Below are 15,721 nucleotides of genomic sequence, written 5' to 3' on the forward strand. Positions count from 1 at the left end.
CTGCAGCAGAAGTCAAGATAAAAGATGTCCTACACAGATGTTGAAATCCTGACAATAGTCTGAGGAATCTATGTAGGCAAGTGTATCTGCCTGTTTCCCCAGCTCTAAAACTGAAATGTAGATTCCCAGAGAATCATAGAAAATCAGGAACTCTAGTTTCATTCTAAGTGAGTGAGTGTCACATTATCTATTAGCAGAGTGAATACAATAAATTAGAAATGACAAGAAAAAAGTCCCAAACTATCAGTGCTTTTTTATAGAAGTTCCCTGACAAGTTCTATATTTAGATATCTGACATTTCAATACCCCTGTGATTGATCACTGTGTTCAGTAAAGACACCAGATCCCCTTGTATCATGGCTGGCAGAATTCATCATTCCAAAACTGCCTGTAGAAGGTGCAAAAATCAAATCTAGTCTTACTCTAACAACACTGACCTTAGCATCTTCTTAGCTGCCTATTCTGTTGCTTATTTCTTCCACATTTAAAGGTTTTTCCCATAAGTTGACAATCTGGGAGGTGGCTGGAGCTCTGAATCTTTGTCATTAACAGAATAGCTCACATTAAAATTCATAAAGTATGCTTGTGCTTCTAGACAGGTGTTATTTAATAGTGCAATGCAGGTTTACAGTAGTTAGACACTGATGAATGCAGCATTTATTGCCAAAAGAAACTGTCTACTGATACCAAGATAACAGATCGCTCAGTCCAATCAGAAGAATCAAATGGAGACAATGTTTTAAAATAAGCAGGCAACTGTCAAAGATGTTTTATTTCATCTACATGGACACAGTCTTATTAATATGTATACTGCCTTATAAAATCCATTTTGTTTGCCTCCAACATTTTTCCAGCTGAACAGGAAGCTTTAAAAAAAACACAGTTACATTATCACTTTGAATCTTATTTGCTGCTTCTAAATAATGTTGTGTCTGAGACAATCTTTTTATACAACTTTTTTTTATCACAGTTTATAATCTAACAATAGTGATGTTAAAAAATCAGTGGTGGCCACTTCGGTTTCCAGAATCTGTAATAATTTTTCTACATAATTATGAATGCAGGGATTGAAGGAAATGGAAGAAGAAAAAACTTGCACTTTGAAAACTTGCATAGTCACTAGGTTTTAGTGTTTACTTGTGATTTTTTTTTTTTCCACTTGAAGATAACATTCCCTTCATCTGTTAGTTCTGTCAAAATAAGTAGAAATACTCACTGCTATTTGCTACAGCCATTAGCCTGAAGAATTTAGGTATTATTTAATTCAGCTGCTCCTCCTCTGAATATGCTGATATCAGAGACCTCCAGAGATCTCTTCCCATCTGAATTTTCCTGCAAGCCCATAACCTTTCTTTTAACTTACATAAGTGTAGACCTAGGTCTCTGACTCAGCTGACCCTGGCTGCCTTTCTTATTCAAATCACATCTACTGCAAATTTCTTCCAACTCCCCCAATGTTTGTTAACTTTCATGTCTGCAGAAGGACTCTTGCAATAAGAAGGAAGAGCCTGAAACTCATCATGATAAACTCATGCTGGTATGAATTCATATAGGACCCATGCCATACAAAGCACTGCTCTTCCCACAGTTAGCCAGTTGGAGAGTCTCGGCATGTTTCCTACCGCTAAACCAAAGTAGGACTGATTTTTGATTTGGCTGGTTAAAGTGAGCATATAAAAATCATGGATGACTGCTGATTTAACTGGCTCCAAGTCAAAGATTAGCAGAATCACAAAGCTAATAAAAGTGTAATCTGTGATGTAGTCTCTTTGAAAAGTTAACTCATGCCATTATGACTGGAATCTTAGATTGGGCAGGCACTAACAAGAAACTCGATTACATTTATGAGCTGCATTTATTTTTTTTATTTTTATTTTTTTTGCTATTGTTTTATTAGAAATGCAGTAATGGTTATAGATTACAATAAATCAAATAGGAACTTAATCAATAGCTCTACTATGAAAAACAAAATATCACAAACTCTTTTGATAAGAGATTTTAAATCCCAGTAGATAAAAATGTTATTAAATCCATAATGCTGAACTTCTGCACAGAATGCATACATAATACATTTCTTTGCTTTAATAAAGCATGTGACAAGTACTGATGCATTATTACCCTAAATAACTACTTCCATATAGGCAAAGTTTATACTCCAGAAATAAAGCCATTAAGTGGTGATGAACAATGGATTATTGATTTTTCAGGATATACATGCAACACTTAATAACAGAACTGGGGGAAGGAAATGCAGCAGTAATTCAGCCATTATGTAGCCAAATCTAGACATTCTTTTAGTTGTTAAATTTACCCTACTGAAGTCAGAGGCAAAACTGACAGTGGCACCAGCAATAATTTCACAGTCATTACCAACCTGCTTTCATCTGACTACAGCATGTTTTGGTAGCCTTTATCAGTAACTACTGTAAAAATGTAAGAAGCTATTAATTGCTACAGTGTTACAAAAAGTTCAGTCACTCAAACTAATTTTAAACCTTTTAGAACCTATCTTGCCAGGTGTTCAACAAGGTTCCCCATTCATCCCCTCATGCAATAAGGTTGCAAAGGACACAGAGAAAGAAGCGCAATGCTGAATTCATGGTATTTGTAAAACTTTGGAGCAAACCAGCCCAGCTTCATGCACCTCCACCATCTCTGTGCACTATCCCTAGCCACAAATTACAGTGCACTGCATGAAAACCAAACTCTCCACTGCAAGACCAAGAGAGATCACTGACATGAGGCTCTAGGTATGCTTAGGCTGGTGCAGATGGTAAACCTAGGAAGTACTGTGAACACATCACTTGAAAGTGAGAGTTACAGACCCTTATGAACAACCACTTGTTTTCTTGGGCTGTGTAACAGCTCTGTAACAACAACTAGATGCTTAGTGACATACTGATTAACCGCTTACCTATCAGCCCTTTCTAGAAATCCATCCCTAGCTGATATCTGATCCTTTCAATCTTTCTGCTTTAAGATGAAGATGATTCTTTATTCCTGACAGTTAAGTTAAATTTGGAGTGTTCCAGGATGAGCTAATACAATTTAACATTGTAGATACCAAAATTACAGATATCCCAAATCTTAGAAAGTCTGAGCTTGCTAAATTCATCAGAAGTATTATTTTACGCATGATATCAAGCTGAAATAAAATTTGTTAAGACCCATCAACTCTGAACCTGTGGGTCAATCTCTAATCACTGCTGTAAGTAAACACCATACAAGGAATGATTTCATGACTTATGATTTTGTGTATGTTAGGCTTCAGCACCCATTTAGCACAATTTGCACAAGAAACAAATTTCAAAACACCAATTCACACTTACCGATTTTCTGCAAATTCATCTTATATGGAAGATTTTCATGTAATATCTCAAGTAGCTGCACTTTGTTCACAGCTGGGTGCAAACATAGAGTTTGTGCAAAATTGGACAGTATACAGCTAGACTTCTGGAAAATGATCTGAAAACTATTTGTATTATATTCAATATTTCCCTGAAGTTCCTTGTGAAACACATCACTGAAGCGCAGTCTGACTGTGCAAATGTATTAGAGAAAATGACATTTATTGCTAAAAATCTGGGATGTGGGGATGGACTGAGGAGGATCAGCAGGCCTCCCTCATGAATAGTTACGAAATCTGAGGTGCACCAATCTAAGTTAGTTAGAAATACAGAAACATACAGCATCATTTCTCCTTTAAACTATACTTTGTTTTATTTGCTGTCACACACTGTTGCAGCCATAATAGCTTTACTTCTTTTTGTGCTGGTAACCAGATTTTTATTCCTTTGTAATATGAATGGAAAAGATACCAGTTCTTAGGGAAGTTCCAGGATGGGCCAATATTTTAGGGTGGTAAAGTAAGCACAAGACTTGGCAGGCTGATTCTTGAAACCAGTTCTAAAACTCTTCAGAATGTCTAAAGAATGAAAACGCCAATATTCTTTAAAAGCTGAACTGTTTATACTATGACTTTACCCCTGTAACACTGCTAGAACAAAACTCTCCTTTCTGCTGTCTAGGGTGGTAGGTTGGCTGGCTGGTAGCCAGAAGTGAATTCTTTTGCCAGCCTGGTGAAATTAGGCACAATGGTTAAATAGACCTAGAAAAATTCTCCATAGTCAGAAACTTTGAATAGGTTTGGTAACGCAAAATAATACATTAAAAATACATTAAAAACCTGCTTTGCCCTGAGGTTTCTCATACCTTTCCTACTGACAGGTTTTGGGAAGGCTGGATATTGTAATTAATATTACTCAATATGGATTTTGGATTCCTATTCATTCCTTCCCACCTTTTTTGCATAATTCTAAATAAATGTAAGGATATTCCTACAGATTACAGAAAATGTATAGTCACAGGTGCAGATCAGAAGAAATGGTGTAACCGTGTCATGGCAGAGTCAGTCACATGATAATGCACTGATTCTGCAATAATTGTCAAATTTTCTTTCATCAGAGTAAGTAAAGAGCTCAATGTTGCATGCTTGAGAGAGAAAGTATGAAACACCTTCAGATCTTTGAACAGTGAAAAAAAAAAAAAACAAAAAAAAACCAACAAAAACCTCTCCTCATCTATCATACTCTGCAACAAATACTACAATCTAAGTGTACTTCTGAAAAAAGGGAAGAATTCAGCACTAATTTTCATTGACAACAATCATTTAACATCTGCTCATGTTATACACTGTTGTATTTATTTTCATACTGTTTCCTATGTTAAGCCTAATCAAAGTTGCCCAGTTGTTACTAGAAATACAATGATTTATAGAGGACCGAATATGTAACATTTGAAACTTGAATGAAAGAACTCTGTTTTTCTAACATATCTTTTTACAGTTCATTTATAAACAATATTAATTACTAATTTTTTCTAGCAGTAATCTACCAAAAGTATGTTTTTTAACTCAAAAATTTGCAAAGTATCTCTCTTCTTAAAAATCAAAGCAAATCTTATTTATTTCCCCAATTACCGAGTAATTAAAAAATCACTATTCTTTCTGAACCTGGTTGTATAGATCAATGAAGTACAATTTTAAGTCATCACAAAAACTGTTGGTGATTTTCAGGACACGGCAAAACAGATTAAGCAGTGTGTTCACAGCAGCTTCTCCCATTACCAAATACAATTTTTAATCACCCATAAAAGCAAAGAATTTTTGCTACTGTTAATCTCTTCCTTGAAAACTGCATCAAATTAATTGGTGCAGAACCTGAGACAATATTCAGGCTGTCAAATGGATTATTTGCGGTGGGAAAATTTCAGAATAGAAACAGGGGATATAAAATTGGGTTCATATGGCTGCAAGCAACAGTACAATCCTTTGTTCATTTATGTTTTACAGGAAAATGTAGTAATGCAGTTAATCCCTCTTGGGTAGGCCCTTAATGTTAATTTCTAAATGTCCTCAAGAAGATAATCAAATAGCAATCTGTTTTCTTCCAGTGTTTTCTACAGTGCTCATCTCAGCTATGAGCCTTCTGTTGTAAAAGATTTTGTACTTTTTGTCTAATTGTGAGAGACCCAGAAGGAATATCTGTTCAGAAAATTAAATTTAATATTGTGGAAAGGTGGAGTTGGAACTAATCTTTAGGGTCCCTTCCAACCCAAGTCATTCTTTGATTCTATGACATTAGAGCCGCCTAGCAATTCAGCAAAATCAAACCAATACTCATCAGACACCCATTTAATGAGATTAAGCCGATGGTACGCTATGGAGTTATCATCTGGAACAAAGAAGTATGTGACAGACATACCAAGAAAGCAAGCAATAAGGAATGGGGAGCATAAAGATATATTTATAAAGAGACAAAGAGAAATGGATGTATTTGCTGAGTGAATAAGAAACGAAGCGAAGAGTCTCATGAAACAGAAGTGACTGAAGCATAGGGATTATTCAGAAACATCATCTTGCACCAAGAGAAGTGCCTCTGGTTTCGCACAGCATCTGCCACCATCAATTCACACAATCTTCTAACTAGCACAGCTAATGATGGGAAGTTTATACAACACCAGCACACAACATGTCCCTTAGGGTGTTTTGTCCTCACCACATCGCAGGATAGCTGCCTAGTACTTAGTACTGCTGGCAGTGTGCAGATGGAGGAACAAGGCACTGGGATAGTGTGTGCAGAACCACAACAAATTGGCTTGTCTGGGCTGCTCTTAGTGAAGAGGAATTGTCTTGGCTGCCAGGAATGGTGTGGTGAGCAGGACTAGGGAAGTTATCCTGCCCCTTGTACTTGGAACTGGTGAGGCCTCACCTCTAGCACTGTGCTCAGTTTTGGGCATCTCAGTACAGAAAGGACATGGAGGTGCTGGAGCAGTCCAAAGAAGGGCAACAAGTCTTGGGAAGGGCTTGGAATATGCCCTATAAGGAGCAACTGAAGGAACTGGGGCTCTTTAGTCTGGAGAAGGGAGGTGGTTGAATCACCATCCCAGATTGTGTTTAAAATCCATTTGGATTTGGTGCTCAGAGAGATGATTTAGCGGATGATTAGGGCAGTATGGCTAGGTTGCAGTTGGACTCAATGATCTCGAAGATCTTATCCAGCCTGAGCTATTCTATTATTCTAATGCTTCTTATTTACTTCCATGCAAACTACAGCTGATACAAAGTGCACAATAATACTGTTTGATAGAGCAAATTTTCAGCTATAAAATACTATTTTTCAAGTTACCACCATTATCTCTCCATCTTCACCAGCAATGAGCAAGAGCCCACGTGCCATCCTCATAAGAACCAACAGAAGTGACCCATTGTTGCTGTTGCCACTGGTGAAATACAGCACCCACTGCCTCACATACACTCATCAGTCTCAAAAAACATTCATAAATGCTGATGAATGTTAATGGGTGCAATTTGCTGCATGAAGGAATTCAGTGACACACCTTTGCTTCGTCTGCACCTCCACACCAGATGCTATTCTATCAGACCGCCAATCCACTGCCATCTGCCACACAGCAACAACAGAATCACAGAATCACAGAATTGTAGGGGTTGGAAGGGACCTCTAGAGATCATCGAGACCAACCCCCCTGCCAAAGCAGGTTCCCTACACCAGGTCGCACAGGTAGGCGTCCAGGCGAGACTTGAATATCTCCAGAGAAGGAGACTCCACAACCTCCCTGGGCAGCCTGTTCCAGTGCTCCGTCACCCTCACCGTGAAGAAGTTCTTACGCACATTCGTGCCAAACTTCCTATGCTGCAGCTTATGTCCGTTTCCCCTCGTCCTGTCTCCACGTACCACTGAAAAGAGACTGGCCTCACCGCTATGGCTGCCACTCCTCAGATATTTATAAACCTGGATCAGGCCCCCTCTCAGTCGTCTTTTCTCAAGGCTAAACAGACCCAGTTCACTTAGCCTTTCTTCATACGGGAGATGCTCCAGGCCCTTCACCATCTCTGTGGCCCTCCGCTGGACTCTTTCCAAGAGATCTCTGTCTTTTTTGTACTGGGGAGCCCAGAACTGGACACAGTACTCCAGATGAGGCCTTACCAGGGCAGAGTAGAGGGGGAGGATCACCTCCCTTGACCTGCTGGACACGCCCTTCTTAATGCACCCCAGAATGCCATTGGCCTTTTTGGCCACGAGGGCACACTGCTGGCTCATGGCCAACCTGTCGTCCACCAGGACGCCCAGGTCCCTCTCTGCAGAGCTCCTCTCCAGCAGCTCGTCCCCCAGCCTGTATTGGTGCGTGCAATTATTCCTCCCTAGGTGTAAGACCCTACACTTGCTTTTGTTGAACCTCATCCGGTTTCTTACTGCCCAGCTCTCCAGCCTGTCCAGGTCTCGCTGAATGGCAGCACAGCCTTCAGGCGTGTCAGCCAATCCTCCCAACTTCGTATCATCAGCAAACTTGCTGAGGGTGGCCACTATCCCCTCATCAAGGTCATTGATGAAGATGTTGAACAAGACCGGACCCAGCACAGACCCCTGGGGGACACCACTGGTTACAGGTCTCCAGCCAGACTCCGCACCACCAACGACGACCCTCTGCGCTCTGCCAGTCAGCCAGTTCTCAACCCACCTCACTGTCCACTCGTCTATCCCACACTTCCTCAGCTTTGTTATAAGGATGTTGTGGGAGACAGTATCAAATGCCTTTCTAAAATCAAGGTAGACTACCTCTACTGCTCTTCCCCCATCCACCCAGCATGTGACAGCATCATAGAAGGCCACCAAGTTGGTCAAGCACGACCTCCCCTTGGTGAACCCATGCTGACTACAACATGTAATGGGATATTGGTGGGAAGGTTCAACCTCAACTGCCATACTACCAACACTCACCCCTGGTGTTGTGGGCCAACATTATAAAATAGCAGGTGCTACTTTTGGAGCAGCCCTCATTAAATTCATAATATGTATATAATACCTAACAACAGTTATTTTATTTTTTAATGTTTTTTTTATTAAAACATATAAACAAGACAGCAACAAAACCCATAAATAATGTGATATGTGACCCTGTTTTTGTGAAACTAATGTCTCAGTCTGGTTCTGGAACTGGCTGTATTGTGAGTTCTCATAATGAGGCCTCAACGTGTCCAGTGAATTTTTTATGAAATTTCACTCTTTCTGCACTTCATTCTTGAAAACAAGTGTTCATAAATGTAGTGCCAAAAGCAATGGCACAAGTAAGGCATGACTGTGAAGAGAAAGATATCTCTCTCTGCCAAGAGAGGGCATACAAAAATCTGGTAAAGAGATTTGATTAGATTTTTTACCGCAGCTTTGCACAGACCAATTGAAAATTTACAAGTAGTGTACTTCTGTGAACTGAAAATGGAGTTGCAAATGAAAAAATAATTTTTTTTACCAATCTTGAAATCAATTCTCAAATTCCTTTAGCATAATGGAAAGCATGGCTGCATACTCTTCACTGTTCACAGGACTGTGTTTAGCCAACATATCAAAATACATACAGTTACATGCCATCGCTGGAGCTGGCACTGCACTGTGCTCCGTGCCCCGATGTCAGCCCAGACAGGGTGAATAGCACACTGATGTCCTGCTGGTGCCAAGGGGCTGCTCAGCAGGAAGATCCTCTGCAGAGGGTGCAGGGCAGGGGTTGAACAAATTGGGAGCTGTGCTGGGCTGTGTGCAGCCTGTGGGCCACAGGTTGGACATACTTGAGTTCTACAGCAAGGCAGAAGTTTGTGCCTCCCACTGGAGAATCTTTCCTGTCTGCCTCAGCAGGAACCAAAATTGTACAGTCCCACAAAGTGAATACTGGATACCATTACAGAATGCAGCCCCTGACCGCTGCAACTGTTGGAAGTAAATTTAGCCCATGTTGTCTCTTTACTTGATATTTATACTAAAGTTTGCCTGGATTTTTGTGTGTTTTCTAGGAGAACTGGACATTGCCTTTCCAAAATTAAAACCCATATATTGACCATCCAAAAAAAAACCAAACTCTATGTTCACACGTCCTTTAAGAAATGCTAGTCACTGTAATATGAACAGCAGGATTCTCTTAGGAGATAAACAATTTTTTAAAAACAAATAGAAAGTCACTCCCAATGTATTCTATGCCTCTTACAAATGTTGCTTTGAGGACCACCACACAGAGAAAGACCCTTCACACTGCACTGGTAAAGTAAGGCAGAACTTACCACAGTCCATGAACACTCTGCTCAGAATTACAGATCACCATCTGGTACACCCAAATGGACAATCTTTCAAGGTTTCAGAACATTTAAACAAAAAATCAGAATTAAAAAATGTGGCATGAATGTCATAACTGTTCTAGTGATTTTTTCTAGTGATTTTTTCATAGTTTCCAAATGCCTGTTGTTCAAAAGACACTTGTCTCACTTTCACAAATAATTTCAATATTGAAGAAATTCTGCTGCTAAAGTTCAGTGATTGGCTTGACTACATAAAATACTGGCAGGAAAATGCAAACAGGCAGAGAAGGTGATGAATACATTTCAATCTGTAAGTTATTTTCTTTAGAGTTAACTTTGAATTGGAAGATAATTCAATATGTCCAAAAATAAAATAGCAGAAATAGAAAAAATTACCTCAGTGACTACGGAATAAGTGATCCTGCGAGGCTTTAACATACCTACAGTTTGTTCAGAATAGATATAAGAGTAATGTTTTGTGCTCTGCAGCATTTTTTATTTTCTTTCTGGGAGGGAAACAGGAAAAAGATTTTTCTTACAAAATCTTCAGTTCTATGCAATATATTGAGTTGTCAAGAAGAAACAGTTTCTGCTCTGCCTGCAAAAGCTTTCCTGAGAATAATGGAATTAGCATGAAAAGGTAGGATCTTCAGATTAGAATTTGAGAGATCTCCAATGTTTTAAGTTTTGATGGTTTTGATTACTTGAACCTGCCCTAACCTACCCTGTCAACGTCAGGATTATAATAATCCACAAAAAAGCACAATGTGACACATACATCAGTCATATTAAAGTCACTTGGTAATCAGTAATCCTTTGATCAGTTTAAGACAATTTAATTAAATCTGAAGCCAGAAAATTCCTCTGTTTTACTGTGTGAAGACACCTCAGATGCACCTTTTAGAAGGAACTGTATTTGAAAATTAATCTTCATATAACTCTCACCCTAAAACAACTCAAACCCTCAAGCCAGCATGAGAAAGAAGAAGAAAATGAAAGTAAAAAGTGCCATATAGTCAGAAATTCCTGAATATTTTTCTTCTTTTATTATCTAGACAGTCATTATAATCTTAATTACCAATGAATCACAAGAGATGAGAAGGTTATAATAAAAAAACAATGACAAAATGCTGTTTGATTATTGTTACTCTAAGAAGTACCACTCACACAGACACAATGGCTCAAAAGTCTTTTGCATGCTTTGACGCACACAGTTGTGCAGATGCTGTTTACTGAAATATTTAACCACAACTTTCCAATATCTTCCAGGAAATACAATCATCACACCACATCACACTTCCTGTCACTTGTCATAACCATCAAATATGCTGGAAAAGTAGTTATAATCACTTTAATCCCACCAAATTCAGTCAGAATGTATGCAGCTCTCCTCTACCCATTTTGTCCCAGAGTACTAACACTCCAGGTGAGAAGACATAAAAGAGAAAGGCCAGAGAGCATGGAGGGCACTGCTAGGTCAAAACTTCATGGCAGCTTGCTATTCCTAATGAAAGAAAACTGGGATTCACCACACAGTGCTCCCACTGCAAAAACCCTTTCCTCTGCTCATGGATGTGCTGCTTACACCTCAGGGTATGCTCAGTTGTCCTGATGATGTACCCCCTGCCACCTGCAGATTGGACTATGGAAAACAAACCCCCAGTTGTGATTTTAACTTTCTGTCATACTTGTCTATAATTCATTAGAACACTTCAGATGGGTGGGACAGGGAAGGAGAGAACATGACTCTCTTGCATTTCCTAATTAATTGTTTGCACACTTAACACAATCTGATATAACAAATCATTATAAACTTTTGGTAACAAATGCCAGACTGCAACAATATCTCTCATGATACAATAAAGGGCCATCTGGAAAGCTGCTGTATTGTTTGTGAGAAGAACTCAGATCTGATAAGTGGCTAAAGATTAGTTTTAATGAATCCATATTCAGTGTTTAAATCTACGCTCAATGTGACACTGTGTTTCTAATTAGGGACTAAAAATGTTCATTTATCATTCCCATCATCACAGATTAGATATAACACGCTATCTCTATGTTATTAAAAAAGTTCATATTTTGTATTAAAAAAAATGGAATTAGTAGACTCAGACATAGCATGGAAGTTCTTATAATGATCTATTCATCTTCAGGTCAGGTTTTATAATAACTAACTGCTTCAAGTTAGCTGAGAGTGAAGAAAATGAAAAGGAAAAAAATGGAAATTGGAATAAGTGCTAAAACTGTGTCTCATCTGCACAGACAGGAGCATAATTGTATTTAAAATGTGCAAGCTGCTTGTGGCACCTTGTTTCCACCATCACTTGTTTAAAAGGAAGCTGCATTTTGGGCACTTGCCCAATATCTACTGTCAGTTACTGACGTAACAGCCAAGCTAAGCTTAAATAATGCCACTTTTTCTTAAGAGTAAATATCTCAAAATTTTGAATCAAAGCACTACATTCTATAGAAGATAGTAAGGAGGGTAGGATATCCTGGGGAACATACTAGTAAATAATAATATGTCATGATCACCTCTCTTCTTACTCATGAGCACCAAACGTTAACTACCAGGTTGTCTTCACATGGATAAACTATCTGGAAAGCAGGCAATGTTGTTCTGTTGTCCTCCATGCACCTTTAGCAATGGCAGCCAAGTATCATACAGCTTATCAATTCTACTCCTAGTCTCAAACACAAAATGTGGTAGTATGAAAAGGAAAGTGCTTTCAGTGTGTCTTGAGATTTACAAGGTTTTTCAGATTGAATGGCTACTATCAATCATTTCTGCATTCCCAGCAAGAAATTAGTTTTCCTGTTTTTTAATGCTACAATGCCTGACACTGTAGTTCCAACATTGCTACATTAAAAATCTCTACTGTGGACAAAAAAAAACAAAACAAAACAAAACAAAACAAAACAGGGAGAACATGTTTTCGTGCAAAGCAGAAGAGAAAACATCATTTTTAGACACTACTTCTCTGATTCTATCTGATTTTTCATTTAAAATTATATTTTAATCAGGAAGCCAAACATATAAAAGGACAAGGAAAGTATAGAAATGATTTATTCTTGTGCTCAGTGTCAGTTTTGTCTACAGGAGGATCAATTTATAGCTATGTCATACACTGCCAACCAGGCTCATCATTCATACATTTAAAGGACTAAAAACCCTCAGAGCAGCTTGTTTCATGCAATAAATTTGAGAAATTCTATTCCTAGTGGCGTTCATTATATTTCTTCTGAGCTTATTGTAGTTTGTTCTCTGCTTTTACCCTTCCTTTCTCTAGGTGATGGGATAAAATAGTGGCTTGTTTCTCTGTAAGAAGTCTCTCAATCTCCTCGAGAAGTTGATGCAGAGGTTCCCCAGAAGCTGGACGTTGTGTCAATGACAAATCCCTGCAAGTCACTGGAAAGGTCAGTTGGTTTGAGTGGTACCCTCTCCTCCTGGCCACATAACCAGCAATAAGGCAAATACCTCCAGAATGTAAGCTGGCTGTTACTGTATAATCTTGCCCTTCTCTCCTTCTCTTTGGCCCCAGTGTGTAGGGATATCCCTTATTATAATGACAACAAAATCCAAGTGCTGATCCACTAAGAGGATATGGGGAGCATGAATTGACAAGATGATTAAGCACATCAGCATTAGCAACACCCATGTGCTGGGTTACAGGAGATGGTGAGACACATTCTGGAACAGGGAATTATAACAATACATGGCAGGCTGTTCATGAAATTAGGCTGCTAGAAGCCCTAAGTGAGATTTAATACAGAAATGCTGCTGGATAGGAAAATTTGAGTTCCCACCATGGCCAGGGATGCCTCCACCACTGTAACTGAGTGACTCAGGTTCTTCTACATAAAGCCTGAATCCAGGTAATGACTTTATCATATGCTGATTGCTAAGATTTTTACTTGATATGCAATGAGTTTGTCCAGGTGTAAATGAAAAGTCTGTGCAACTAACCGGATTGTTAATGACTTTTTTTATGAAATAGTAAAACTCTGATTAGAATTGTAAACTCTTGTCCCCACCCCGTTCTTCCAAGTCTCCCTTAAAACTATCCATTGCGTTGTGTGTGACAGCCACCTTCCCACACCAGCATCTGCCACAGCTGCAGCTGGGAAGTGATGCTGAGCTATAGAAGTGGTTTTGTTACGCTCTTCCTCCATCTTCACCTTCCAATCTGACAGATTCCTCCTGTAAGGGTGGCTTGATCACTGTCCCTTCAGGTCAAAAATAATATTTCTGCTGACTTTCGATTAAATACCCAGGGATCTTCTGACTGCTGCTGGAGCTAAGCTGGTACCACAGAAAGTGGAGAGTGCATATAAAGAAACTTTAGCTCTTGGCACCAGTTGAATGTTTATTTGTTTCAGTATTGATTTTGGTCTGCCTGGCAGCATTGAGGTAAGAAACACCACAGAAAAGTCAATCATATAGAGTTTTGGGCCAATTTAAAAAAGTTGCACTTCACAAACATGTGGAAACATCCACTCCTGTAACTGTACTTTTTGTCAGTTCACACAACTTTGAGTTAGCCATCTCCTTCTTCAAACTCAAAGGATGACTGTTCCTCACCTACATTTTATGTTGCAACTGAGCTGAAAACAGAGTTAAATGTTGCTTGCTAAGCTTATGAACCATTAGACTACTAGGTCTGACAGGTCTCTAAACAACATCTAGTCCTTCTGCTGCCTGAAAATAGATACAAGCCTGAAGAAAACTGAGAAAACTCAAGTAGTCACTTGCTGACTTACACCTGCAGCTATTTGGCCAGCAAAGTGATTTTTTGAGATAACTGAGTGCTGCACTCACCTCAACAAAGATGAAACAGGGGATGATGGAGTAACTTCTCTGGGTGTTGTTTCCCAAAGCCATTTCTCATCACACTTCTTGAGGAGGCACCGTTGAAAACTTTATAATCCTGAAAAAGACAAAGATATTTTAGTATATTCCACTATTTTGCAAACTCCACATTTAACATACCAAGGTTCACAACATGACATATTGGTCTGGGGAGACAGACAAAAAAGAGCACAAATGTCTAACTTGTGTTTGTTCAAAATAAGCTGAGAAGGCATTCCTTTTGCAGCACAAAAAATAACTGACAGGTAAAAAGATACATCATTTATAGAGAAAAGAGCAATAAGGGATACAACTGTTGTCCTTAATGACAATCCACTCCCAAGCAAATTCTTCTTCCTCACAGCATATTGTAAAACTACATTTTCAGCCTACAACCCTGCCTACAATGTCTTTTGAATCAAGAGATGGTGGCAATTGACTCGTGAACCCATACTTTTAAAGACACACTTATGATACAATTTACAATGTAAAAATAATCGAACGTTTATTTGCATGAAATGTGACCAACTTAGGAAGATATCATGGCTTATCCATACAAAAAAAAAAAAAAAAAAATCCACAACCAAGCATACGTAACAAGAATGCATGGGTCTGCAAATTCTTTTAGTCCTGCTATAACCTAGTACACTAGCTCAGAACCTTCCCTGTGTACCACAAGCTTCCTTGTGTACTTCAAGCTACTGGCTGTTTTTATTAACATACCCATGTCACAGTCTATGCCAAGACATTTAAATTCTTTGCAGCGCAAAATTACAAAAGAAGACACAAAGAATTTTTATTGAGAGACACTGATTTTGTGCATGAATGCACCACAAAGCTAAGTCTGGCTCAGTTTAAGAGAGTGGGATTGGTAGTGACCTAAGCTAGCAGACAAAAGGGTCTGAAAAAGTAGTGTGTAGATCGAGACCTGCCAGGTGCCAGGTGTTTGCAGGGAGCAGGAGACACATGTGAGGGTGCAGATCCTTTGCAAAAAATTTAATAGATTTCACAGAATCACACAATATTCACATTCCTCTTGAACACCAGCAGGCCATGACTAACAACCATCTTCTTGGTGAAGAGCCTGCCCCACCTCTCTCCTCGTGAAGAAGCTGTAGGCCACCAAGAGACTCCCTTCTATAGGCCTCATCTCTGTATTTAGGTGGGCACAACCTCATTTGCAATACAGCAAAATTGTACACCGATGATGAGAATCTCATGGGCCAGGACCA

General features: G+C 39.0%; 1 protein-coding gene across 3 annotated transcripts in view; it reads right to left on the reverse strand.

Moving 5' to 3' along the window:
• The window catches only part of PLPPR1 (phospholipid phosphatase related 1), a 160,383-nt gene that overhangs the window by 53,311 nt on the left and 91,351 nt on the right, over positions 1-15,721 (reverse strand). For all 3 annotated transcript variants that reach the window (XM_085212870.1, XM_085212869.1, XM_085212868.1), the window contains exon 2: positions 14,460-14,568. In XM_085212870.1, the coding sequence (XP_085068996.1) occupies positions 14,460-14,522 (63 nt within the window). In that variant the 5' untranslated portion in view covers positions 14,523-14,568. The remainder of the gene's footprint in view (positions 1-14,459; positions 14,569-15,721) is intronic.

This window comes from Meleagris gallopavo, chromosome Z, assembly GCF_905368555.1.
Source record: "Meleagris gallopavo chromosome Z, MGAL_WU_HG_1.1, whole genome shotgun sequence".
Lineage (NCBI taxonomy): Eukaryota > Metazoa > Chordata > Aves > Galliformes > Phasianidae > Meleagris > Meleagris gallopavo.